We start from the raw sequence: 24725 nt of genomic DNA, 5'->3' as shown, positions 1-24725 counted from the left end.
CCATGGCTCATCTTCCTCCATCCCCTGTAGATCTCGTTGATCATCCACCATCGGAATCGCCGGAATCATCATCTCCTCTATCCCCTCTAGGTCTCGCCGATCATCCGCCTTCGGAATTGTCGAAATCATCATCTCCCACCAGGTATTGCATCCATCTCTATTTGGCTGTAGAATATTGTTGTTCTTTGAAAAAGAAAAACGATTGTTTTATTGACCAAGAACATGTAACAGGAGTTCTAAACAGAGCAGAACAAAAACATTGTTTTGTTGTTTTAAACAGAGCCGAGTGATAAGTGTGCTTCGGTTTCATAGATTTTTATTTCAATCTTTCTGTTCTTTTGTGCCATTAGACAATATAATCAAAGATTTCGTGTTTTGCATTTAAGTATTTCAAGCTGTCAGAACTTGGATGAATGATTATTACTAAGATATTGTGTTCTATTGGGAAAATGTGACAATGACTTCTTAAATGGTTTGAGAAAAAGTATTTAACTTGTTTCCACTCAACTTAGAACTCTTTGAATCATTACTGACTTTTTAATTCATTCAATTTGTTATTTATTTATCATGTTAGTGCTACTTTTGATAAATATATTATATATTCTGGATGTTAGAATGGAGGATGATGGGCTTGAGGAGAATGTCAAAGAAAGTGAGGAATTGATCAAAAAGTACCTTCCATGTCTTAAGATGGAGTTTGAATCGGTGAAAGCGGCGTTTGAGTTTTACAATGAATATGCAAGGATTACCGGTTTCAGTGTTAAAATATGTTACAGTAATTTAAGCAAGCGAGATGGTGTTATGATTAGTCGAAAATTTGCATGTAATAAGGAAGGACAAAAGGCAAAAGATAAACGGAACTTAGTTGTAGAACGACCTCACAAAGACACCAGAACTAATTGTCTTGCATCCCTGTTTGTATCATTGGACCGAGGAACTTCGAAATGGGTTGTGAAAAGTTTTGAAGAAAACCACAACCATCTTTTACATATTCTCGAACATTCCCATTTGCTGAAATCCCACAGAATGGTAAGCGAGGCTCAGGCTATAAATATTGATATAGCTGCTGATATTGGTTTATCGCTTAAGGCATCGCACGATCTCTTAAGTGCCCAAGCAGGGGGGAAGGAATGCTTAGGGTTCACGCGGGAGGACCAAAAAAATTATTTGCGTTCGAGAAGACAAAGGAGCTTAAAGTATGGTGAATCGGGGGCTTTGTTGGGATATTTTCGTAATCAATCTGCTCAAAATCCATATTTCTACTATGCGGTTCAATTGGATGTTGATGAGAAGATAACCAATATTTTTTGGGCTGACCATGAGATGATTACAGATTATGGGCTTTTCGGAGATGCTGTATCCTTTGACACAACATTTCGCACAAACAAAGAGTGCCGACCCTTTGCTCTTTTCACTGGCTTTAACCATTTCAGAATGACAACAATTTTTGGTGCGGCACTATTATATGATGAAACGGCAGATTCCTTTGAGTGGTTATTTAAGACCTTTTTGCATGCTATGTCCGGAAAAAAGCCTACTACCATTTTCACAGACCAAGATGCCGCAATGGCTAAGGCAATTTCCAATGTCATGCCCGATGTAAGTCATGGATTGTGTACGTTTCACCTTAATCAAAATGCTTTGAAGCATTTGGGTTACTTGTTACATGCTGATTCAAACTTTGGTAAAGAGCTCAATGCTTGCATTTTTGGGTATGAGGAGATAAATGAGTTAGAGAAAGCTTGGCATACTTTGATTAAGAAATACAATTTACAAGATAATTCTTGGATGGCTAAAACTTGGGAAATTAGAGAGAAATGGGCGCATGTATACATGAAATGGTCATACATTGCGGGAATGTGGAGCACCCAACTTAGTGAGAGCCTTAATGCAAAACTAAAGAGGTGTTTAAAATCGGATCTCAACATTGTTCAATTCTTGACTCAATTTGACATAATTGTTGTGGAGAAGAGGTATGAGGAATCTAAAGCCATATACAATTCTAGAGAAAAGTTGCAGAGATTGTTGCTGAAAAAATCTCCTATGTTAATTCAAGTTGCACAATTGTACTCCCCTCCTCTGTTTGACTTGTTCCATGATGAGCTTGACACCTCACTTCGTTGTAAGGTGAAGCAATGTCATGAGTTGGAAGGACAATTTAGTTGTGTGATTACCATGCGTGGACAGAATGTGGAGTATGTGGTGAAGGGTAATGTTGAAATAGATGAGACTGACGAAACTATTTGTCGAGATGTTTGTTGTACATGTCGAAAATTTGAAAGTTTCAGAATTTTATGTAGCCATGCAATTAAGGGGCTTGATCGAATGAGTGTTATGGAAATTCCTGAAAGGTATGTATTAGGGCGATGATGATTAAATGCAAAGGAGTGTGAATTGGAGAAGGGCAAAAGTAGAGTGGATGAGAATAATCCTAAATTACTAAAAGCAGCTTGTTTTAGGATTATTTGTCCAAAGATGGTAAAGTTAGCTACTCAGTCATGTGAACTTGAAGAAACATATGAATTTGTGGAAGAGACGTTGGAATACATGTGTGCAAAAGTTGCCGATACGCTTCTTGGAGCGGGAGAGGGAGCCCCCATTGAAGTGGAGAAAGAATTGGAGGTTGATCCTCAATTCGCACGAGTCAAAGGTTTGAAGAAGAAAAACGGCATTCAAATTAAGGGTACGAGAAGATTGAAACCTTGGCATGAGCTCAAGTCTAGAAAGAGGAAGAAAGTTGTTTCACACTCTACGACACAGCTTAGTGAGGTATAAATCCTACGCAACTAGTTTATTATAAATGTGTAGACTTTTTTTTTTTTTTTTTAACTTTATGCGTTGCACTTCTAACTATTTTACAATTTCCATAGCATGTTGATCATGTTGCCACTACTAAAATTGTGCATGGTTCGGTTTTGAAGCAACCATCGGTTAGTTATTTTTATTTGTGCTTAAGTTATAACGTGATATGATATGTTGCATTTACTTGTGAATACATTTTTTTGTTTCAGGATGTTGGAATCCCATATGTTCCACAAATGATAAGTTATGAAGATAGTGGTCAATCAATTCCATCATCTTCACAAGCGTCATGTAATCCACAAACTTTGAAGGTGTGTTTACATTGTTACTATCAATTCCGGAAATTAAAATGGAAAACTAACGGCATTCATCTTATTTGCTTTTAACTTATCCTTTGTAATTTTTTTTCCTCAGGAGATAGCCATTTGATGCAACAAGTTACTCTTCATGGGCTGGCGACTCAATCTTGCATGATGCTTCTTTTATGAAAATATTGGCTTATTCGGGATACCCCGCAAAAAATTGAAGTGTAATGTAAGGATAATGAGGGGTTAAATTTTAGATATCAATGACTCTCTTTTTGGTGAGATATTTATTGTTTAATTAACACATTCTATTAAGGTTATGGAGGATGGTGATGCCGTTTTGGTGGTTTGAGACTTCGGTGTTATGGTTTTTGATTTTAGATTTTGGCGTTGTGAATAATGGTTTTAATTTAAATATGCATAAGTTCTTCACTTTATTTTTCTAGTTGATAATTTGATAGGGAGGACTTTGGATGTTGCTTCTTAAGTGGCCTTATTTTAACGTCTATAATCTTTAATGGGGAATTATTGTCCAATTTTTTTTGTGCAAACTGCAAAATGACATAGTTTTAAGTGCGTAATATCCCCATTTGGCACCAAAACGACGTCGTTTTGGTGCCCTATAATTCCTATACTGCAGCTGCATTGAGGTATCCAGTTGGTTTATTTCCTTGTCTCAAAACGACGTAGTTTTGATGGCTTTAGTGGCATTCCCATTTGACATCAAAACGACGTAGTTTTGGTGCCCTGTAGTTCTAGCAGTTCTGCCTAGCTGCTGGATCCCCGGATCCATTGAATTTTACTAGTAACAATAATTCTAGTACCACATCCATTTGCATACCCAAACAAGAGAAATTTTTTAGTGCTAGGTGGGTATATCCCATGTGGTGCCCGCTCGGCACATCCGGACCATCCTTTGCGGTTTTGGACAGCTCGGATTTGGAGAGAGAGAGAGAGAGAGTAGCAGGGTGAGAGAAGAGAGAGGGTTTCAATCGGAGCCATCCAAAAATGTATTGGACTGTCCGGATGTACCGAGCGGGCACCACATGAAATATACCCACCCAACACCGAAAAATTTCTCCCTAAACACACACCCACACGTGTGTTGCTAGCAAAGTTGGTTGCAAATACTCCTATCATTTTCGGAAATTTTTTCAGTGCTGAGCGGGTACCACGTGGTGCCCGCTCGCGCATCCAAGCAATCCATTGCGTGTTTGAACGGTTCAAATTTGAAGAGACAAAGTGTTGGATGAGAGGAGAGAGAGAGTTTTAATCCAAACCATCAAAAATGTATTGAACAGTTCTGATGCGCCGAACGTATACCACGTAAGATATACCCGCTTGGAATTGAAAAATAAATCATTTTCCATGCACATGGCACACAAATCAAAGTAAGCAACAAATACGTGTGTTTCCTTAATAACGAGCGATAAATACGATGCCGTTTCACTTCCTCAATGACGTAATTCCCTCTCCCTCTCCCTCTCCCTCTCTGTCTCTCATCTCTCCCTCTCTCCCTCTCCCTCTCCATGGATCCACCCAAACCTTCGTCAAACCCCACTCCTCCTCGTCAAAACCCCAGATCACCGCCACCCAACACCCAAGACTTCCTAACCCACCTCGAAACCTACCTCGCGAAACGCGACGGCGTCGACAAGCTCCTCAAAATCTCACGCTACGCCGCGAAGATCATCCTCGCCTCCTCCTTCCTCCCCTCCGCCCATCCCCTCCACCCCCGCCTCAAGAATTTCGAATCCAGCGTCGGCCTCAGCCGGAAAGCCTTCCGCCTCGGCAAATTCGTCCAAGACCTCAATGCTCTGCGAAACAAGAACTTCTGTTTCGACTCGAAACAAGAACTCGTACTCTCGCTCGTCGCCTACGGCGGTGAGGGCGTGTACTACTTCGTCGAGCAATTCGTCTGGCTAGCCAAATCTGGGTTGATCGACAACACCCACTTGCAGAAGTTGCAAAAGATCAGCGCGTGGGCGGAGCTGGTAGGGTACTTCGGGAGCGTGGCGTTGAAGGTTGGGGATTTGAGGAGGATTGACAAGGAAGAAGCGTGTCTGAGGTCGAGCGTGGAGGTTTTGAGGTTGAGAGGGGAGGGGGCCGGGGAGGAGGAGGAGAGGAAGATTGGGAAGTTGAGGGAGAAGAGGGTTATGAAGAGGCTTTCGGTCGTGCAGGATTTGGCTGATGGGTTGATGGCGTTGGGGGACGTGAGGGACGGGAAGGGAAGGTTTTCTGGGCCGGCGTTGATGTCGTCGGCTGGGCTTTTGTCGGCGGTGATTAGTACTCATAAGAATTGGGTTTCTTGCTGATTGGAGGGGATAAGGTATGAATGTGGTTGTTGAAACCTGCTGGTTGTAGTAGTAATAATTTGGGACTTATGTTTGTTTAAGTTGGGTTATACTATCTTATGACGATTGTTTTTCCAATGTTTTAAAAGTCATGCTAGTCGGTCAGCCACCTTCGAGCTTCGGGGCCTAGTAATCGGCGATTAATCGGCGCATAGCAATTCTTGTAGTTTCACTTCAAGGGAGATAATGTAGATCCACGAAGCTCCTGGATTCTTTTGTTACTACATTTCTGATCAATAATATTGGTATGCCTCTTGGGGATGGAAAGGATTGAATTATACACTGTTTTCCTTTATGTCATTATCATTGTTCATTTTCCTTAGAGATTATGCTAGCAAGTGAATTCAAGAAAATTTGGATTTTGATAAATATATTTAGAATTGATAATGTCCCTGTGATCCGTCGGGCGATTGAAGGAACAGGATTTGGGAACTGCATACTCCATGACCCGTTGTTACTCTTCTGTACTTTTTGGTGTTGGAGGAATCAAGAATCCATAATCGATGCTGATCTTTTTGGATTCTGGAGCAAGACAGCATAATAGGTGTCTGCTCTCTATGATTTCGGGCATTGGTTTTTATTTATTTATTTATTGGATTGGGTCATTCCCGGTCCATGTTAAGAATCGAAGATTTACAAACTATATCCTGCTCTGTTACCTTGGTTTATGCACTTCGGCTTCGGGTCATTAGGTGGGGCAAATCTGTTCTTGATAGCAGCTATCTGCACTTGATGATTTAGCATCACTTGCTAATTAATCATGCACTCTTGAGATCATCCCAGTTTAAAGAAGGTTAGAGCTTTATAGCGAATCCGGGATAGTAGTAAGGTTAGTCTATAAGGATGTGGAGGTTATAGCCGGAGTATGTTTTACTTTCAGATGTCTTACACCATTGATGAAGATGCCACAGAATGAGGACAACTGAAAACCATGGGTTAAAAATGATATGTGCACTGAGAAAAGCGATGTTGCAAGTGGTCAAGTGAGTACATGAACAAGGAAATATGGTTGTTGCTCAAGGAGAGAAGTTTAATGCTAGATGCAATATCCAGAACATGTTAAACCATTCATCTAGGAGGAGTCATGCATACCAACCGTAATTTCAGCTTCATGACGAGGATTACAGGCACATACAGTGATTGTTGGACAAGCTGCCCTTTCTGCTCGTAGGTTTTCTTTAAATTAACGGCATCCATTGCCCCTTTTTTTTTTCTTTTTCCCGGGACCGATCTGTCTTCTCTGATATGCTGTGTGGATGATGCTAGTTATGCTATCAAGTTCTGCTTCTTGTTCTGGGGATATTCATCATGTGGAATTCGTTGGCATTTGGTTTGCCTTGTTTACTTTAGGTTGCATAAGGTCTATCGCAGGTTTAAAATTTATACAAATGTTGTTTTTCTTCTTGTGTTGGGAAGAACCCTATTCAATGGTTGAATGTGCATGTGTTGATAGAGCTCTCAACCAAAAGGTTATAAAACCTTTCTACCAATGCCTACTAGCTGCTGCAGGCATGTGTTCAAACCATTGCAACAACGGTAAAACATTCAGTGGCGGACGGAGGATTTGTATAGGTCATAAAACCATTCTATCCTCCTAGATCTTCGACCCGCTCTCGACTTCCGCCTTCTCTCAACTCAGACTAACAATGTCGATCGAATTCCACAAAACCCCCGATCTAGCCCCCCCGATTTTTTGGCAATTGAATCTTTTCATTCCAAGAACCCGTCTTTAAGCATAACTGGAAGTTTCGATTCTACCAGTCTGTAAGCTTAATTGGAATTTGCCCTTGGATGTAGACTTCTGGCATTTCATTGCAAGGTAAATCCAGCTTGTGTCCAAATAGTAGTTCATGAGAAACTCTGTACATTAGAAAATGTAGCTGTCTTGTTTGTTCCATGAGTGGTTCGATCAGACCCAAAAACGGAGATTCATTTAAGAGACATCTCCTTCAACTGCATCTAGTCTTCCTTCCACCTTGAAATGGCGGAGTCATCTCCTTCCACCAAATTGGTCGCCATCTTCAACCAAATCAAGTCATCTCCTTCGACGAAATCGAGTCGCTGATGGTGGCGATGGTTTGGGTCGGTGGACGGTGGTAGTATCGGACTCCATGAGAGAGAGAGAGAGGAGTTGGGTTTCAAAATTTCCCTGGACATGTATGGGCAATTGCCATCCGGGCAAGTGACATGTATTGGCAGCTTAGATGGCAGGATGTGATTGTTAGGGAGTACCACATGGGAAAATTGAGCCGGTAGTTCGGGACTGCTGAATAATTTCCCTCCCTCGCACTTCCCATCACCAATGGAGTCCGAACTCACTGACCTAAATTCCAAGTCCATCATCAAATCCCATCCCAAACCCCGTCTCGATCAACGAGGACGGTCTCCTTTTTGGAACCATTTAACGGTTCAGATATGGTTCAGAGATTGTATACATCGAATGCTAACCAAAAACTCGTCAATTTTTTAAAAAGTGGCCCCGTTTCGCTAAATTTTTTTTAAAAATGTAATTTCAAACTCAAATATAATAAAAACAAAAAATAATTTTTTAATTTTTTTTATATTATTTAAAAGATTTTAATGATATCTATCAAATAAGAATAGAAAAATTATTTATGTAAACACATAATTTTTATAAATTTTAAATTACCTTCTTTCTAATTAACAAAGAAACTGGACCGGCAGGCGGCACCTGATACCAAAAGTGATACCGCAATTAAAAGAATTGAATAAACCCGGCCCGATCAGTACGGAACAGATGAATATTTTAATGTTCAGATATTCATCCGTTCGGACGAGATTGTCATCTCTTACGTCAGTGTTACGTGTTACAAATCCAACAGTTAACAGACGAGAGACCCCACAAATCTTATTACACTAAAATGAATCCGCACACCTATCCAACGGCGGGCGTACTTCCCAACGCTTCACGGTCTCCATCCTCCACAGCGACCTCATCCTTGACACCGACACGCCACCGAACCAAATACTACGGAGTATATTCCTTCTTCTCTCTCTCTCTCTCTCTAAACTCGATCGACGAGAATCACCGCAACAACAATGGCGATCGAACTCCACAAACCCCCAATCTAGTCTCCTGTAATCCCACTATACTCATCAACCAATGGAGTCCGAACTCAAAGACCTGAATCCCAAATCCCACCAACCCGACCCGATCGACGATGGCTCCTCCGCCAAGGACGACCGCCCCCTCCTCAAGCCCGACGCAGCCGCCGCCGTCATCCCCCCGCCGCCCGTCTCCGCCGCGACCATCGAGGAGCTGGAGAAGAAGTTCGCCGCGTACGTCCGCAGCGACGTGTACGGCACCATGGGCTGCGGGGAGCTGCCGTGGACGGAGAAGTTGCTGCTCGGAATCGCGTTTTTCACTTTGCTGCCGGTTCGGGTGGCGGTGGTGATGACGATAATGGTGGTGTATTACTTGGTGTGTAGGGTTTGCACGATGTGTCTGGCGCCGAACAGGGAGGACGGCGCCGGGCAGGAGGATTATGCGCACATGAGGGGGTGGAGGAGGGCCGTGATTGTTCGGGCGGGGAAGTTTTTTTCCAGGGCGATTCTTTTCGTTCTAGGGTTTTATTGGATAAATGAAACGCATCAGTTCAATGATCAGGTACATAGATTGATGTTTACATTAACTCCTTTAATCTAATTAAGGAAGACCAATTGAACTTCAGAAAAATCAATTACGGCTCCAAATGAATCAGATAAGGGCAAAACCAAGATAAAGAGCAAATTTGTGAGAGAAGCCTTATTTGCTACATTTGGAGATGTAATTGATCTTTCTGAAAGTGAATGGGTCTTCATTAATGAGATGAAAGCAGTTGGAAAATTATGCTTTTAGCTTGTGTTCATTACTTGTGATGTGTATGATTAAGGTAATACTTCCTAGATTGGTAATTTTCCCTAGTTAGGATAAGGGAATTACTTTGACAGTGTAAGTGTCCTTGTTGTTCCTTCATTGGTCCCTTTTGGTTGGATTTCGGTATACTAGTAGTTTTATGATCAGTTTGATATGGTTATTACTAGGGATGAGCACGGGTCGGGTTTGCTGCCCACCCACCTCTGACCCAATCCACTTCTGGTTTGGAAGATGAGCACCAAATTTCGATCTGTGTACTGTCAAAACCCGATATGAATCGGGTATTTGGATTCGGTCGGATTAGTCAGGTTGACAGATTCCTCTTCCTTTCTCTCCGACGACCAAAAATTACAGAGCTGTAGCAGTCTACTCCCAGAAAACAAAAACAAAATCACACTGCAAAGAAATGGAAAGCAAGGGGGATTTGTTTCCACGATGGAAGGAGAATATAAAAGTGATGGAAGGAGAAGGTAAAAGTGATAAAGGGGAAGGATTCTGTGGTGAGCCGCCCCACTTCATTTTGCGATTTAGGGTTTCTGTGAGGTTCAAGGTGAGAAGCTTTGATATGTTTTGTTTTCTTATTTATCGAGTGAGTGAGAGAGAGGGAAGGAGAGTTAAGAGGTTACCTGTACGTTGAAAGTCCTAGGTAAGGCCTGCTGTATGCCAAAGAGATGAGGGTAATCCCTGTAGCAAATAGAACCACACCACAAGGAAGGGAAAATACACATGGAGTATAAAACACTGTTGGTCGGTTTGGGTGAATGCAGATTTGTTTGGCTACAACCCGCCACCTGTCCAAAAACCGAAAAAACTCTGAAAATACAACCTGTACTCAATTGCTGAAGCTTTCTAAACCGTCTGACAACCTTCGGTATGCATCGGATTGGTCGGTTTCATCGGGTTACTCGGTTCCTTGCTCACCCCTAGTTATTACACCTCTCTGTGCGTTTTTTTTTTTTGCCAGTATAAAAAGGGTGGAGGAGGGCCCCTAGGCATAATCATAGAGACTCTGGACCCGCGGTGGGCCCAAGAAGGGACCAAAGAGCTATACTGCTATAGCTTCTACCGCCCCACCAAGAGCTAGTTGAAAACACAGACGCACTTCACAAGAGGTCAAAGTACGAGGGGGCATTGATAGCACGACTCGAACCTTAGACCTCTTGACCACCCAAACCACTTGGGAGTGAGCCTTGAACCACTAAACTACCACCACCCTTGGTGGTATCTATGCGGGTTGTACTGCTTTATTTTCGATTAGTTACTTTTTTCCTTCTTTTCTTTTTTTCTGTATTATCTTTTCCATTTCCAGGGTATGCCCCTTATAATTATTCATATTCGCTTAACCTCTTTTTGTATATTTCATGCTTAATACTCTAAGAAAAGTATGACGTGACATGCAGATTTTACCAGAGGTGGTGTCGTGAGATGATTTTTCTTTGGTTAATGCTATGTCTTCTCTATGGCAGTTACGGCAAAAATGCTGAATTTTGACTCCTTTTTTTGTGTCTGGCTCTTTCTTCTTTTCAATTGATCAGGCTGAGTGCAAAGATATATCTGAAGAACCTGAAAGGCCTGGAGTTATCGTATCTAATCATGTCTCGTATTTGGATATATTATACCATATGTCTTCCTCCTTTCCAAGCTTTGTTGCTAAGGTGCTGATTCACCTTGCTGGATTAGATAATCTGTTCTCATATGATTTTGCTTGCTCAAGAACTGTTTGAATTTATTTCAAACCTTCAGTTCTGGCACTGACACATTTCTCTGATGGTTCTGTGGTCTTAACCCTGGATTTTTCGCTGAAGAGATCAGTGGCTAGACTTCCTATAGTTGGTCTCATCAGGTTGGTTAACCCAATATCATTTAATCAGTAGTTCCTTTTAGCACATTGCATTATGCTAAATATATCAGTTTTCCAAATCCTGGTTCATTAGCTACTTCCACTTAATTGAATGAGGGGTCTGTGCGTTATAATTTGTACAAGTTCATTTTTTCAGTTGGATGAGACTTGAGAGTGCAATATCACAGACTAAAGATGTTTTTCGTGAATGTGAATAGATGTTAAATTCAATTGTTAAGAGCGTAAATTCCAGCCAAGCTGTCCTTTGTTTTTTTGCTTTTGCAAGAATGATATGTCTTGATAAGAGTCTGTAGAACAATTTATGCTATGTTATCATGGCTTAAGTTTCTCTTCATCATGTGATTTGTTAAACATTTATTCCTTACATCCTCCTTTATTGCTTTCTGCAGCAAGTGCCTCGGTTGTGTTTATGTCCAGCGTGAGTCGAAGTCATCCGATTTCAAGGGCGTTTCTGGTACTTAGATCTTTTATGTCTATGGGTAGCTAGAATGTTGACGACGGATAGAACAAATAGAGTACCTTCCTGCAATTTATTTTTATGTTTCTTTCTATATTGCTATCTGCAAGAATTGTTTCAAGCCTGAGTGGACATACCAAAGAAGAATAGGATTAAAGCCAAAGTTCACCTACGCTACTCTTACCTCGCTCACTGTATTAGTTAATAGAGAAATTGCATTTTATTCCACTTTCAGAACTATAAACCTATTGTTTTCTTAAATGAAGATATTGTGCAAGTTGAAGTAAATGACCATTCTTTGGCTTCAGTTCCTGGGTATGATATGGGACATTGGACAGCGATGCTGGCATGATTTTCATGATAGGAGATATGATGCAGCTAAGATGCGACTTTGCTTGATTCATGTTAACACCTGTAGAAGTTACGAGTAAATAATGTTAGTTGTCCTGTTCGGTTGATCATTATTGAGATGCATTGTGAAAACATATTGGGGCATCTTATTGTTCATTCCGATTTTTGTTCCTTTTCCTGCCATTGACATTGAGATGAATGAGTTATGTAAATTTACGGAGCGGCTCAGGGGTGGTGTGGCCATGTCTAAATTGGACAAGGGGCTTTTGCGGTTCTTGCCTTCATCATATATGGGGGAGAAAATATGAGAACATAAAACTGCTTTTGATTCCATTGTATTGAGATTTTGTATGGTCGTAATGAAGCAATTAGGACACATTTTCTACTTACAAAGCATTTTATACAGTCTTTTACCTTCTTTGTCCCCCCCTTTTTGGTGCGACTTAAGGCATGTCTTTTACTTCTTATGACGGGGATGGATCCAAATATGCAGATATTGCCTTGTAATGAACTTCTGCTTTCTGTTCTTGCTTAACAACCACCGAATCAGTTATTTCATTTTATTGCAAGAGGAGTGTAGCTGATGCTTTGATTCCATGGCGTTGCTTGCAGGCATTGTGAACGAAAGAATTAGAGAAGCTCATCAGGATAAGTCCGCTCCAATGATGATGCTTTTCCCAGGTTACTCTCCAATTCAATCAGTAAACTGGTGTCTCCATAATGCCTTTTTTTTATTTTCTCCTGGTAACTTTATTTGTTTTGCTAACGCGACTGCTCTGACTATTTTTTTGAGGACATCACAATTATTTACAGATACTATTCACGACAAATTGCAAGGAATATGTTCATATACTATGAAGAAATTAAATATATTGAAGAATTTCATAGTTAACTCATATCTGGTTGGTAGAAAGAGGGCCCTTACTGTGACTTGTTTCCCTGGTGGTACATAGAAGCTATAAATTGCCACACCGGTCAAATTCCCAAAGTATTGACCATGTAGTACTAGTAGTATTGTTAGACCAATCTAGTTCCTGATTTATCCAGTAGTTATTGTTAAATTGATCTTGTTCCCTTTGTTGTTCGGTATTACTTGTGAGTCTTATGGGAGTTAAATCTATTAATTTTGCCCACTGTGTCGTTGAATTTATCCAAGTGAATGAGACTTCTGTTGTTGAACACTAGTTATAGCTTTTACCTGGTTTCTCTCATCCGCATTAATTTGTGGAAGGTCCATCTTAGTACTTGTAATGAAAATTTTGGAAAGGAAAGGAGCAATGCACTCTTGTTCTATATAATCTGTAAAGTTTATGTACATGCGCATTCGTTGTCATCTTTGTAAATATCCAGCGATTAGTTTGTTTGTTTAAGTAAGATTTAGCTATTTACTCTCTCATATTTTTCCATATGAGAAGCACAAAACCTATTTAAAGCAATGGATAGAATTCTTTTTTTGCTGTTTTTATCATACTCTGGAATTCAGTAGTTGCAGCTTAATTAGATCCATGTATCTTTCACATACTTTTGCAAAGTGCTGCTGTTTTAGTTGTATAATTGCTTCTGGTTTCCATAGAGGGCACAACAACGAATGGCGACTTCATCCTTCCCTTTAAGACTGGTGCATTTCTTGCTAAAGCTCCAGTGCTTCCAGTGATTTTAAGATATCCATACCAGAGATTTAGTCCTGCCTGGGACACCATATCTGGGGTGAGTATTTCGTTAGCAGTACAAGGTAGTTTGAACTCTGTGAAATCCAGACAATGGAAGCTGAGTTTATTTATTTTGCATTAAGCTTTCTATCTGAAATGAAGTCAGAAGTCTGTTGGTCATCACATGATCATGCTTCTGTTTGCGCTTGAATTTAACCCCAAATCAATTATGTAAATTATAGGACTTCGTCATTTTATCCTTGGATTTCTCTTACAGTTTCAATATGTATCTCTTATGTAGGTGCGCCATGTAATTCTTCTTTTCTGTCAATTTGTAAACTATCTCGAGGTTACGTGGTTACCTATCTACTACCCTTCGCAGCAAGAAAAGGACGATCCAAAACTTTATGCTGACAATGTTCGAAGGTTGATGGCTAGTGAGGTATGCCTTTCCCTTGAGTTTATTGTTATGACTTGTGAGAGTCGATCAAATGAATATAGTCACGTTACCTTCCTACTTCGCTAGCATTTATGCCCGTTCGATGCACAGGATGAAAAAAAACTACATTGGTTTTTTCGGCCCCGTGCATCGAACAGGCACAACGCTAGTTGATAAAAAGATAGTTAAACATTTTCTTTAATCCTATGTTCGATGCACGCTAGCATTGGTCTTATTATATGCACCAAAAGACGTGTGAAAATTAAATTTGGAGTACCATGTGATCATGTCCCATGGGCATAGGATAATTCTTCCTACATATCCAACCCCCCACATCTCTCTCCCTCCCTCTCCCACGTTTCCCTCTCTAGTTACTCTCTGTAAAAAAATCAAAAATCAAAAATCTAGAAAATTAGGAAAGAGGGTTTGGATGGATTTAAAGGCAAAACACATTTGCTTAGTATATAGTATAGATAGATAGATACTGTGTCTGAGTTATGGCATTGAAAACTAGAATTACTTGTTTATTTGAACGTTGATGGAGCATCTGAGTACCAGATTTGAAATCCATAAATGTAGGCGTAACTTCAGGTTAAAGTTTGTAAGCCACTCTTTACTGTATAGAGTCCTCTTTTAAATTTATCTACCTTATCCAAATGCCAAGCTGATGAAACGATCAACATCCAATAGAGAAATTCTCAAATTTTCACAACATACATCTTAGGAGCCATTCAATGAAAGACTACAAGGAAATATGAGCACACGAGTCACTGACGCGCATCCATGTGTTCCTCCTAGAAGATTGGATAGTGATGGACAAGGCAACCTCATGGTGCCCTTACCTCTGGTAGAAGGCCAAGGCATTTAGGCATCCTCCAGTCCACTCGTGGCACCCCTTGGCTCGTCTATAGAATCTCTGCTTGAGCTGTTTGGTTGACCATCAGTCCTTCAAATTGCAAGGGAGGCACTCGCCCACAAGCAATCTATTCCAACCTGAAGCAAAGTTTTGCCTCATGTAAAATCTCGATTGAATGTCAATTAAGGCAGAAATGAAAAACTACTGATTTTGAGTTTCTGTTTGAAAAACCTGCTGTCAGATTTAATAGTCAGGGCAACTAGTTTCATATGCCGGTCTATTTTTTTGCAGGGTAATCTTACAATGTCAGATATTGGTTTGGCAGAGAAACGAATATACCATGCGGCTCTCAACGGTAATAATCGCCTGCCTACTGTTTTGCATCGGAAAGACGAGTGATAATTTCGTGGCCTCGCTCTCAAAAGATATCTAGATCCAGTTTGGTTTCTTAGTGCCCTTGGTATTTTCTTTTGAATATACAGAGAGGGTTGGTTATCCCCATTATGTTCTGAAACAACATTGGTGTGCTGTTAACACACTTGTAATGTTATAAACTTTAGTACCATGCCATTTAGTGGAGTGCTGCCTCTCTATTCTTGAATTGTGTGTTTTGATGTTTTATGCATGCGCGCTATTCTTGATTTACGTGCACTAGAACCCATTTAGGAGGAATGTGCATGTGTTAATCTGAAAATCTCTCTTTCGTGTTCATGCAGGTTTCTTTTGCCAACAGTAATTCAGATTCGGCATATGTATAGTCTGTCTAATTTTATTATTTCCGAACAGAAATGTTGAATTGTTCTATATAGAAATTTCTCTTGATCGCGCACTACTCTTGTTATATCATGTTGTCTAGACTTTTGATTGCTTCGGAGGTTGGTCTCGACTTTTGATTACCTTCAGAGGCTGGTCGCATTTTCTCAAAGCTGGACTGTTTCTGCATTTGATTTTGGGGTGACGGAGATCCAGAAAGTACTATTCGGGAGGAAGTGACTCGGGTAACTGCACGAGCTGCTCCAGCAGTTCAACAATAGATGTGTTGTAGGATGCATACTTAAGGGTTATCTCATGACTTCGTTCCTCGACGAGATATACATTTGTTTGCATATGCTCTCAGTTGAATTTCTCTGAGGCTGTGTTTTTTCCATTTTTGCAAAGTCAAAAGCTACTTACGGTGTAGAAAAGCGAGGGGATTATTGGTGAAATTCAGTATCACTTTTCCTTGTAATCAAACCAGAGCTCTCTCTCTCTCTCTCTCTCTCTCTCTCTCTCTCTCTCTCATATTTTCTTGTAGGACTGTTTTTGATATCTTTCATTGCTCCGGAAATCTGCAGAGAATCAAGAGACCAGTACCCTCATTAGGTTGTGTACTTGCCATCTTTTGATTTCTCTTTCTGCGAGGTTTTCCTTTTCTTCATATTTTTCCCAAATACATAATTTCATCATATTTTTCCCAAATACATAAATGCATCCCATCTCCCGTCAAACAAGTAAGAACAAGGGCTTCGGCATTTACACACTTCTCCCAATACAAAGAGAAACCTTCAAGTTTTCTCATTTGAGAAATTTCACAAACACACACACACACACATAACTGTTATCTTCATCCTCTTACCTTCCGTTTAGTAAACCATTTTTAGACTTTATTTTTTCCCATAGAGGTGAGCAGCCTTTTAAGGGTGACCGCAGAAATAAGGAAGACCTCGACAACTGCATTTGCCGGATTGATACAGAAGACAGACTGCTGAAGGAACTTTTTAGCTTTCTCTTGTCGCTGGAACATTCTTCATCAGAACTTGGATTGTGTTGCAAAACAGAATCGTTGAATGATTCAGGTAGTACACAGTGGAAGCTTGAACCTAGCAGGATACAAAACAGGAAGGAAAGACACTTAAAATACATTAACTCAATGTAATATCATGTTACATGATGGATATGAATTTTTGATAGATCGTCCCACCCGCCAAGGGAATCATCCGTCATTGCAAGGGCAAAAATGAATTAAGCAACGATTTTGTTTACTCAACAAAATGTCATTTCTTGTTATCATTTTTTAATGAGTCATTCTCATTCAACTGGATTTCATAATCCGAAACAAAATATGCATTCTCTAAACAAATTACAAATTAGCGGAAGATTTGCTTGAGTCCCCATCCAACAGATATTCTTAGTCAATACGAGATTCTCGGCAGATATAGAAAGAGATACGCTATATCTACGGTTTCTATATTGCTTGTTGTGTATTTTGATTTGACACTGATTCTGTAATCCCAACGAAAAAGACCTTCAGCCACATCCCCACCAAAGTACCTAACACATAAAGAAGAAAGGAAGGGGCCTACAAATAGAGTTATGAAATACATCCAAGGGCAAACAAAAACATTACTATCCAGAAAAAAAAGGTCAAAGACAAATTAAAATTTCCTAACCCTGGTTTCTCGAATCCAAGTCTACACTCACTGACGGACAGATGAAAACATTGCAAAGAATAAATAAGGGAAAAGGAAAAAGGGTTCTTTCAGATAAATGCAGCTGCGAAATCACATACAGATTTTGGTTTACACGGTAGAACAAGTGCTCATGAAATTAGCTACCACTTTTGAGTACAAATAAATAGCAAATCTAGTTAACATACTTTGAACTTTGTAGTCTGTCTCCAAGTTACTATCTTATCAGGGCTAGAAATGGATTGTGCAAGATGCTATTCCGAAAGTCAAAATGAATAACTTTTTTGGAAGTCGACAAAAATCCATTAGGGATGCGTTTGTTCATGTACACCAACAAAAATCCTTCCGTGGATTGATAAAGAAAGCGTACCTATTTCAGCCAGGCGATTTACCCATTTTGGAATCGGTTTCTTAGTCAGCCTGTAACAAACGTCCTTGCAAAAATGGTTGCAGTTCTTGGCAATCAAACTATACGTATTGCCATAGTAGTTTGAAGAGTGGTACTCCATGAACTCCCTAACCTCAGGTGCATCCAAGCATGTAGTGCCAATAAGTACAGACTTCCTAAACTTGAAGCCTGGACATTGCCGAGGTTCAACTTCAAAAACGCCACTGGATGGAGAGTCATGAGCTCCAAAGGCATATTCTGCTCCGTGAACTGAAATATGCACGAATGGAAGTAGCGGGAAAACATTTAATTCCTCTGAATATTAAGGAAAATCTTTGAAAGAAACACTATCAGTCTATAGCAATGATATTCTGATGTGTGAATCAATCAAATCTTAATGCAAAGAGGACTTCCTATCTAACTTTTGCAAGGGGACACAACTTTGTACATCTTTCTAGATTTCTGGAGTAAATTATCTGATGCCCAGCTGTCATACCACTTGATAATAGAAGGGCCACGAGACGCACCAGAGCACATAAGCTAGAAAATAAAACCCAAACCACAGGAAAACAAAAGTTCAAAGGCGACTTTACCTTCCACGCCAGAGTGAAAGATGCCAAATCCAGCCCAATATATGTAGCCATTCACGGGTGTTAAATCATAGACATTGAGATATACTGGTGTATCGCCTGCAACATCAGTATCTGGTTTGACTCTTGGAAATATGCAGAAATGGAGCCATCCTTTCTTTGGCCCAAATCTCATGTTTTGTCAAATCGTGAGACCACCAGTCACTCAAGGCTAATCGTAACCTGTTACACATTGGAAAATCCAAGTGCGTCATAGCGTACAACGTAAAACAATCACAGTGAAGGAGGACAGAAAATAAAGATGAGAGAGCAAGAGAGGTTAACTCTCCCCTTACATAGTAGCTATTAATACTAGGTCTCTGCTGTATATACAACACCAATATAATGCCAAGGATAACTTAAGTAAAAAAAACTAACCATAATAATAATATTTGTAGGCTTTCGCTTCTCTACATAGATGTGTATCACAACAAGCATATATAAACTTTCACCCGGAAAATATACAAACTCTTAGCACGTGAGTATTAGGTATATGCTACATCCTCCGCACAGGAATTAGTCTTGCTCGAAAGGCAATGGACGCACCAAGATCCCCGTGCTAGAGAAAAGAAAAATATAAAGGTAACTGCACAATTTTTCTTGAGTGATTCCAAATCAAGGAGCATAAGCAAAAATCTGACTAGATTCCTCTGGAGAAACGTTGGTAACTAAACAAACACCATACTTTGCAGGGTTTTCTATGCATTAGGACAGATTATTATTTCGTGTCTTTTTGATGTCAATCTATGCTTCTAATCTCATATTGAAGGCTTTGAGTTCGCTGTGTTAACTCCCTATCGGACAACGATGGCTTTAGGGGAGTTCTCCTAAGGAGATAATAGGGTGAGAGAGCTGACAATTCCAATATATAATAGTCAAGCTTGAGAGTAGCCTCTTTGTGGAGTGCAATTGGTGCCTCCTGTATACTCCCATACACATGGGCAGGGTTCGATTCCCGTAAGCACCCATCCCCTCCCCAAGTCCCCTAGGTTACGAATGACAAAAACTAAAAATAAAATAAAATAGTAGCCTCTTTGTACATTAAGCTAAAAGGTTAGGTTGGTCTGCAGTCTACCCCTCCCAACGCTATTGACTATTAAGGTTCAGCACTGGAAAATGCCAAAGTGTCTGCTTGGCCATTATCTCATCGATACTCCCGAATTATCTAAACAAGACAAAAAATAAAGAGCTCAAAATTATCTAAACAAGTTTCCGACTGAGGAAGGTTGGATAGCGTCAATAGCTGTACCAAAAATTTTGTTTCTAAACAAAGAAATAACAAATGCAGAAGACGTTAAACATATCTACCATTACTTACCTGATACAAGTTGACCTCTGCTTACTCACATGGTCACAGGTTAATTCCAACTGAGGAAGGTAGCATACAATAAGTCAATTCCAACAATGCCCTTACTCTGGGCATTCTTCAGTCACCTCCAGTCACCTTAAAGGCTAAAAGAGATAACTAAGTTAAGTAACTGAAGTAAGTTGGCACTGACAACATATATGCAGCGAAAAAAGTGTAAAAACTTCTAGGAAAGATCCTGAAGATTCTCTGTTTTCTCCATCTTAGGAGACAGCACAACATTATCTTTTCAGTATTCTACTTCAGCACGAATTTTTCATCTTGTACACAGAGGGAAATTCAGGTTTTTATCATGTTGCAACTCTGAAATTTATTCAAAACTCAAGATGTAGTTAAGGAAGCAACACATTCCTCCAGTAGTTCAGTGATTTGTCTACTATAAATGCAGTTTGTTACCTCGATGACTTAGACTATACATCTCGTTCTTCCTATTCAGTGGGAAGGACAAACTCAAAAAGACAAAAACGAATTAGTTTCATGCATGTCATCTCTTCAAAATTTCTAAATTTAATACACAAAAGGCCTGCAATGAGAGTAGATAGCCTTTGGGAGGTACTGGATATAAAACTAGAGGCTGTTTAAACAGTGTATCCTTCTGAATAGTTGTTGGAAAAAACAGACCAAATACTTACTTTTAAAGCTGGGGCAGGAGAGAAATAGAGAAAGAGACCCAAAGTCAAAACCTCAAAACAAATCCTTATTCCAACTATTTGGAGTTGGCAAACAGATACATTTGGAACAATATACTCAACCATATCGAAATAACTAAGAATCTTGAGAATTGAAAAGATCTTGGGGCTATCCTCTGCACCCAACTTCATCTATACCAGTATTCTGATGCATCTTCGGCCACTAGATCGTGTGGAAATCTTGAGAAACGAAAATATTTCCATGTGATCAAATGGCCGGAAATGCACTGAGATACGGATACATGCAAGATTGGATGAGGATTTGAGCTCCATCCCTACCCCTCAAATCTGCACCCAACTTTGCATACACTGGTATTCAATGCATTTTTGGCCATTAGATCACATGAAAATCTTGCGAAATGTAAAAATTCCGACATGATCCAATGACCAGAAATGCATCAGAATCCCCGTGTCGAACAGAGGATTGAGCTCCATCCCTACATGCAAGGTACACCGAGTCACTGACCCTCAGGCCACAATACCCTCTATGTTTATTTGTTTGAATTGAAGCAGAGAACCATTAAAACTAATATTATGTCCTCATAGGCAAAAGTCATCAGGGATAGATTGGCAAAGCAGCTTCAAACTCGAACAAAAGTTCAAGATCTATTAACTCAACATGTAGTACCACTAAAACCCCAATCCCAAGGGATTGTTGCAGTGGTTAATCAACTCGCCTCGGCGGGGCTTACCACGCCAAGGTCGCAGGGTCGGTTCCCCTCAGCAGTGATTTGTCCTTGGGGCCACCTCACGTCACGAAAACGTGTGGAAAGGGCTGTGGTAGGGACTGGAGAGATTAGTCCGGTTCATCAGGACAGTCTTCATCACCGGGGAAAAAAAACACGTAATACCCTAAACCAAGAATTTTGCTAATCCATGACAAAAAGAAAAAAGGATTTCCAGCAATTTGCCAGGATATGAAAGAAGCTGCAACGTACGATAGGCCAAGAAAAAAGGATTAGCTTCAGATGCTTGGAGAATTCAGAATTAGAACACAAATTGTGAAGTTATTTGCAACAAGAGGCCGGAAAACCCAAGAAAACAAAACATCGGAACAAAACTATCAAAAGACTGTTCATAATCGGAGATCAAAAACTTCAATTGCAAAACCCATAAAGTGGACAGGTTCCTGACCCTTCTCAAGTAGTAAATAGGGGACACCCAGATCATAAAAGAACAAGGGAAGTGTGTGTGCGTGGGAGAGAGAGAGAGAGAGAGAGTACTCACGGAAGCTAAGAGGATTGCCATTGAGAGGACGTCCGGCGGAAAATTTAAGCCTGCTTCTCCATAAGAAATAAAAACTGCTCTGTTTCTAAGATAGCGAACACAAGCTTCCCAGATTAACAACTCTGCTAATTTTGAAGCCCACGCGTGCTCTGATGCTCTCTATAGAAAGGATGATATATATTAAAGAAAAAGAAAACTTAGTTTCAGAGAGTTGAAACGATATTTGCTCTCACTCTCTCTCTCTCTCTCTCACTCTCTCCCTCTCTCTCTGCTTTTATCCGCTTCATCCTGTCCGAGCTCTGAAATTCTTGTTTTACTGTATTTCCTTATTTGTTAGTGACGACGATGGCGTTTTAGGAATTTAAAATCGGGTTTAGCGCAGTTATTGTAAAAAAAAAATGGTGGAACCGCTTAGGAAAAAAAAAAACGGTGGAAGCCGACCACATCGCTTACTTGTCTTTTTTGGAAAATCGTGCATTTTGTACGCAAAACAAAAATGTATAAGCATGATTTTTTTGTTTTCAAAAATTTTCACTGAGTTAAAAGATTTCATTGAGAAGAAAGAATTGGTGTAAATATTTTTAAAAAGACTTCTCATAAACACGTTATTTTTTGGGTGGAAAATGAATGATTTTTTAAAATGGACAAGAAATTTGGACAGATGTTAGATAGTGAAACACATTTACGTTGAGAAAAATACGTTTCAATACTTGGTCAGAACTAATTTTCTACATACAATTGTGTTTCGAATTCATTTCTAACGATAATCAATTAACATGCTTTTGGTGAGACTGGTATTTTTTAGAAGGTTTTAAAAAATGACGGATCTTAATGTTCATAGAGTCTTGTTGTTTAGGTGCATGTAGTCCGCATCTTAAAAGACATGTCTATTCCACGAACTCCTCCGAAAGAGTGTCCAGATCGTTATATTTTTCGTGTAGGTATCCAACATGGAATTTCACTACCTTAAGACCGTTATAATTACGGCTGCCATTTTTCTGAGGGCTTTGATCACCGGCTCCTCTATCAACTTTCTTGACCGACGGTGCTAGGAAGCTTTCATAGCGACTAAATTCGCATACTATCAATTTATTTTGTAATCCGCATCTTAATTAATTTTGGGATTACATCCTGATCAGCCAACCAAGGGTGAAGGGTTCAATTAAATCGAAATAAATGCCCATATTAAACGGACTCGGTAATAATTAATAAAATACGTAGCACCCAAGAAAACCAACAACACCTTTGGCTTTGTTTTACAGTTTCATTAATCAATACTTACATTATATTAACTGGAGTAAGGCCGATATTGTCCCTGACCAACCTAGCTAAAGTAATCCATGGAGTCTCATCATTTAGATTTTTCTTATTAGTTAATGATATCATGCACAATAGGAGTAGTATCACTTTTATATTATTTTTTTTGACGGTCGGGGTATTCGCACCGGTCGGGATATTCGGACCAGTTTACATGCACCTCAACTAATTCCATCTCCGGTCCGGTCAAAGGCAAGGATAAAGTCATCCACACTAGGACTACAGACTAATTTCTTCTCCAGTCCAGTCAAAGGTCATCCATGCTGAGATTAGAAAATTCACGAGAAATTACTTTCTTTCAACATGAGGTCAAGAATCGAACCCTAATTAATTATGTAATGAGCAAACCTAAAAAACTTCACGAGAAATTACTTTCTTTCAACATGAGGTCAAGAATCGAACCCTAATTAATTGTGTAATAAGCAAACCTAAAAAACTTCACGAGAAATTACTTTCTTTCAACATGAGGTCAAGAATCGAACCCTAATTAATTGTGTAGAGAGCAAACCTAAAACCTAGCGGAATAACCCTTTGGGGCTCGTTGTTATATCCACTATCGATTCCAACTAAGGCCTCATTCCGTTAAGATATTTTTTTTAATACTTATTTAACATATCATTCTCTCTTAATATATAATTTTTTATTTAAAAAAATACTTATTTAAAATACAAGTATTTATTTCACTCAGCGCAACAGGAAAATCTCCACAAAGGCACCACAAACAAGAATCACTAGACAGCCTGCCTGCACGATGATGTATCTGGCCCGAATTGAATCATACGCTGGAACTTGCAAAATACAGGTTGGAAACACTCGCACACTGAAGAATCGAATCGAGTTCTGTCCAGCTTTTCCAATGACTTAAAAAATGAGTTCAAAGTGGAGGATTTTTATTGCAGAACCCAAGGGCAACGTTAAGGCACGGGATTCAGGGTTTTGCTCTCTTTTAATCCTACTAAGGTCTTAGGTTTGAAACTTCTTAGACGTGATCAATTTCACTGAGGCTATGCTCCGGCTTCAAGTGGGACCTTAGCTAGTGGGCGGTGGGTTTATTGTCTTCAGGGTTAGTCGAAGTCTGTGCGCATAAGCTGCCTTGGTGTTATGGAAAAAAGTGTTTCATTGCCGTTTTTGGCCTTGATCTCTGAAAAACTACGGCCACCGACAGTTACACATGGCCCACTCTGAGTCCCGCACGAAAAATCCGAGCCATTCAATAATTTTAAAAAAAAATATCAAAGTGGGCCCTAGCAAAATCAGCTTGATCCGATATGTGTGTGTGCTCCATCCAATCTTTCTATTTTTCATTAAAATTAATTTCCGTGCGGAACCCAAAGTGGGTCCCATGTGGCCGTCCATCCGTGAACAATCGCTACTCAACTGGTCGGTGATTGTAGAAGGATTCCTTAATCTCAGCTGCTGCAACATCTTCTTCAGACAAAAAATCTGAGAACATAATATCAAACACAATCCTTCGCTTACATGTGTGACCCACACGCACTAGTTGTGTATGTAACATTTCTCTGGGATCCCATGGGCTCGTCGTCCCCATCATTGATAATATATTGCGGTTTTCTAATGCTGCAGTGTTATTATAATGCAGAAGTCCAGTGATAGTCGTGTATGTCAGTCCGTGCGTACAAAATTCGCCAGCTTCGTCATGAAGAGGGTACAGCTACTGGTGTCTAGTGGCCGGTGCTTTTGAAAATGCTTC

The 24725-nt window shown here is 39.9% G+C and overlaps 4 protein-coding genes across 8 annotated transcripts; 3 read left to right on the top strand and 1 right to left on the bottom strand.

The window, feature by feature from the left end:
• The first annotated feature begins 2 nt into the window (after positions 1–2).
• Positions 3–3231, top strand: LOC131328285 (protein FAR1-RELATED SEQUENCE 5-like). Its single transcript, XM_058361250.1, has 6 exons — positions 3–142; positions 615–2351; positions 2460–2769; positions 2871–2930; positions 3012–3113; positions 3217–3231. Exons 1-6 carry the CDS (start codon positions 3–5, stop codon positions 3229–3231), a joined length of 2364 nt encoding a protein of 787 aa, XP_058217233.1.
• Positions 3232–4590: 1359 nt separating this feature from the next.
• Positions 4591–6863, top strand: LOC131331066 (peroxisomal membrane protein 11A). 2 transcript variants are annotated; one of them, XM_058364892.1, is made up of 2 exons: positions 4591–5436; positions 6342–6863. In XM_058364892.1, the coding sequence occupies exon 1, from the start codon at positions 4637–4639 to the stop codon at positions 5420–5422; it is 786 nt and encodes a 261-aa protein (XP_058220875.1). In that variant the 5' UTR covers positions 4591–4636; the 3' UTR covers positions 5423–5436; positions 6342–6863. The 2 variants fall into 2 exon arrangements, with proteins under 2 accessions (XP_058220875.1, XP_058220874.1); XM_058364891.1 differs by lacking the exon at positions 6342–6863 and adding an exon at positions 5878–6328.
• Positions 6864–8366: 1503 nt separating this feature from the next.
• LOC131331064 (lysophospholipid acyltransferase LPEAT1) lies at positions 8367–16184 on the top strand. Of its 3 annotated transcripts, none has more exons than XM_058364888.1 (9): positions 8367–9089; positions 10874–10993; positions 11144–11181; positions 11589–11653; positions 12620–12688; positions 13581–13714; positions 13958–14098; positions 15243–15306; positions 15668–16184. In XM_058364888.1, the coding sequence occupies exons 1-9, from the start codon at positions 8586–8588 to the stop codon at positions 15685–15687; spliced, it is 1155 nt and encodes a 384-aa protein (XP_058220871.1). In that variant the 5' UTR covers positions 8367–8585; the 3' UTR covers positions 15688–16184. The 3 variants fall into 3 exon arrangements, with proteins under 3 accessions (XP_058220871.1, XP_058220869.1, XP_058220870.1); XM_058364887.1 differs by having other exon boundaries at positions 8377–9089; positions 15855–16184; XM_058364886.1 differs by lacking the exon at positions 15668–16184 and having other exon boundaries at positions 15243–15552.
• Positions 15064–21977, bottom strand: LOC131331065 (deSI-like protein At4g17486). 2 transcript variants are annotated; one of them, XM_058364889.1, is made up of 6 exons: positions 21698–21977; positions 19734–19867; positions 18380–18598; positions 17769–18056; positions 16567–16810; positions 15064–15088 (listed from the first exon to the last, which is right to left on the bottom strand). In XM_058364889.1, the coding sequence occupies exons 3-6, from the start codon at positions 18549–18551 to the stop codon at positions 15079–15081; spliced, it is 714 nt and encodes a 237-aa protein (XP_058220872.1). In that variant the 5' UTR covers positions 18552–18598; positions 19734–19867; positions 21698–21977; the 3' UTR covers positions 15064–15078. The 2 variants fall into 2 exon arrangements, with proteins under 2 accessions (XP_058220872.1, XP_058220873.1); XM_058364890.1 differs by having other exon boundaries at positions 19734–19849.
• Between the last annotated feature and the right edge of the window lie 2748 nt (positions 21978–24725).

Source organism: Rhododendron vialii, chromosome 6a (genome assembly GCF_030253575.1).
Source record: "Rhododendron vialii isolate Sample 1 chromosome 6a, ASM3025357v1".
Lineage (NCBI taxonomy): Eukaryota > Viridiplantae > Streptophyta > Magnoliopsida > Ericales > Ericaceae > Rhododendron > Rhododendron vialii.
Note: the sequence above shows the minus strand (reverse complement) of the source record. Positions and strands in the feature narration are given on the sequence as shown.

Bases quoted from the DNA above. Each gene is read 5' to 3' on its own strand.
- LOC131331066 (XM_058364892.1), top strand. From the start codon at position 4,637: ATGGATCCACCCAAACCTTCGTCAAACCCCACTCCTCCTCGTCAAAAC.
- LOC131328285 (XM_058361250.1), top strand. From the start codon at position 3: ATGGCTCATCTTCCTCCATCCCCTGTAGATCTCGTTGATCATCCACCA. The intron at 143-614 runs GTATTGCATCCA...TCTGGATGTTAG, and splicing joins AAATCATCATCTCCCACCAG to AATGGAGGATGATGGGCTTG. The intron at 2,770-2,870 runs GTATAAATCCTA...CAATTTCCATAG, and splicing joins CTACGACACAGCTTAGTGAG to CATGTTGATCATGTTGCCAC.
- LOC131331065 (XM_058364889.1), bottom strand. From the start codon at position 18,551: ATGAGATTTGGGCCAAAGAAAGGATGGCTCCATTTCTGCATATTTCCA. The intron at 18,057-18,379 runs GTAAAGTCGCCT...TGCATATTTCAG, and splicing joins CTTTCACTCTGGCGTGGAAG to TTCACGGAGCAGAATATGCC. The intron at 16,811-17,768 runs GTACGCTTTCTT...GTATCCTGCTAG, and splicing joins AAATCGCCTGGCTGAAATAG to GTTCAAGCTTCCACTGTGTA.
- LOC131331064 (XM_058364887.1), top strand. From the start codon at position 8,586: ATGGAGTCCGAACTCAAAGACCTGAATCCCAAATCCCACCAACCCGAC. The intron at 11,654-12,619 runs GTACTTAGATCT...CGTTGCTTGCAG, and splicing joins CGATTTCAAGGGCGTTTCTG to GCATTGTGAACGAAAGAATT. The intron at 12,689-13,580 runs GTTACTCTCCAA...TGGTTTCCATAG, and splicing joins AATGATGATGCTTTTCCCAG to AGGGCACAACAACGAATGGC.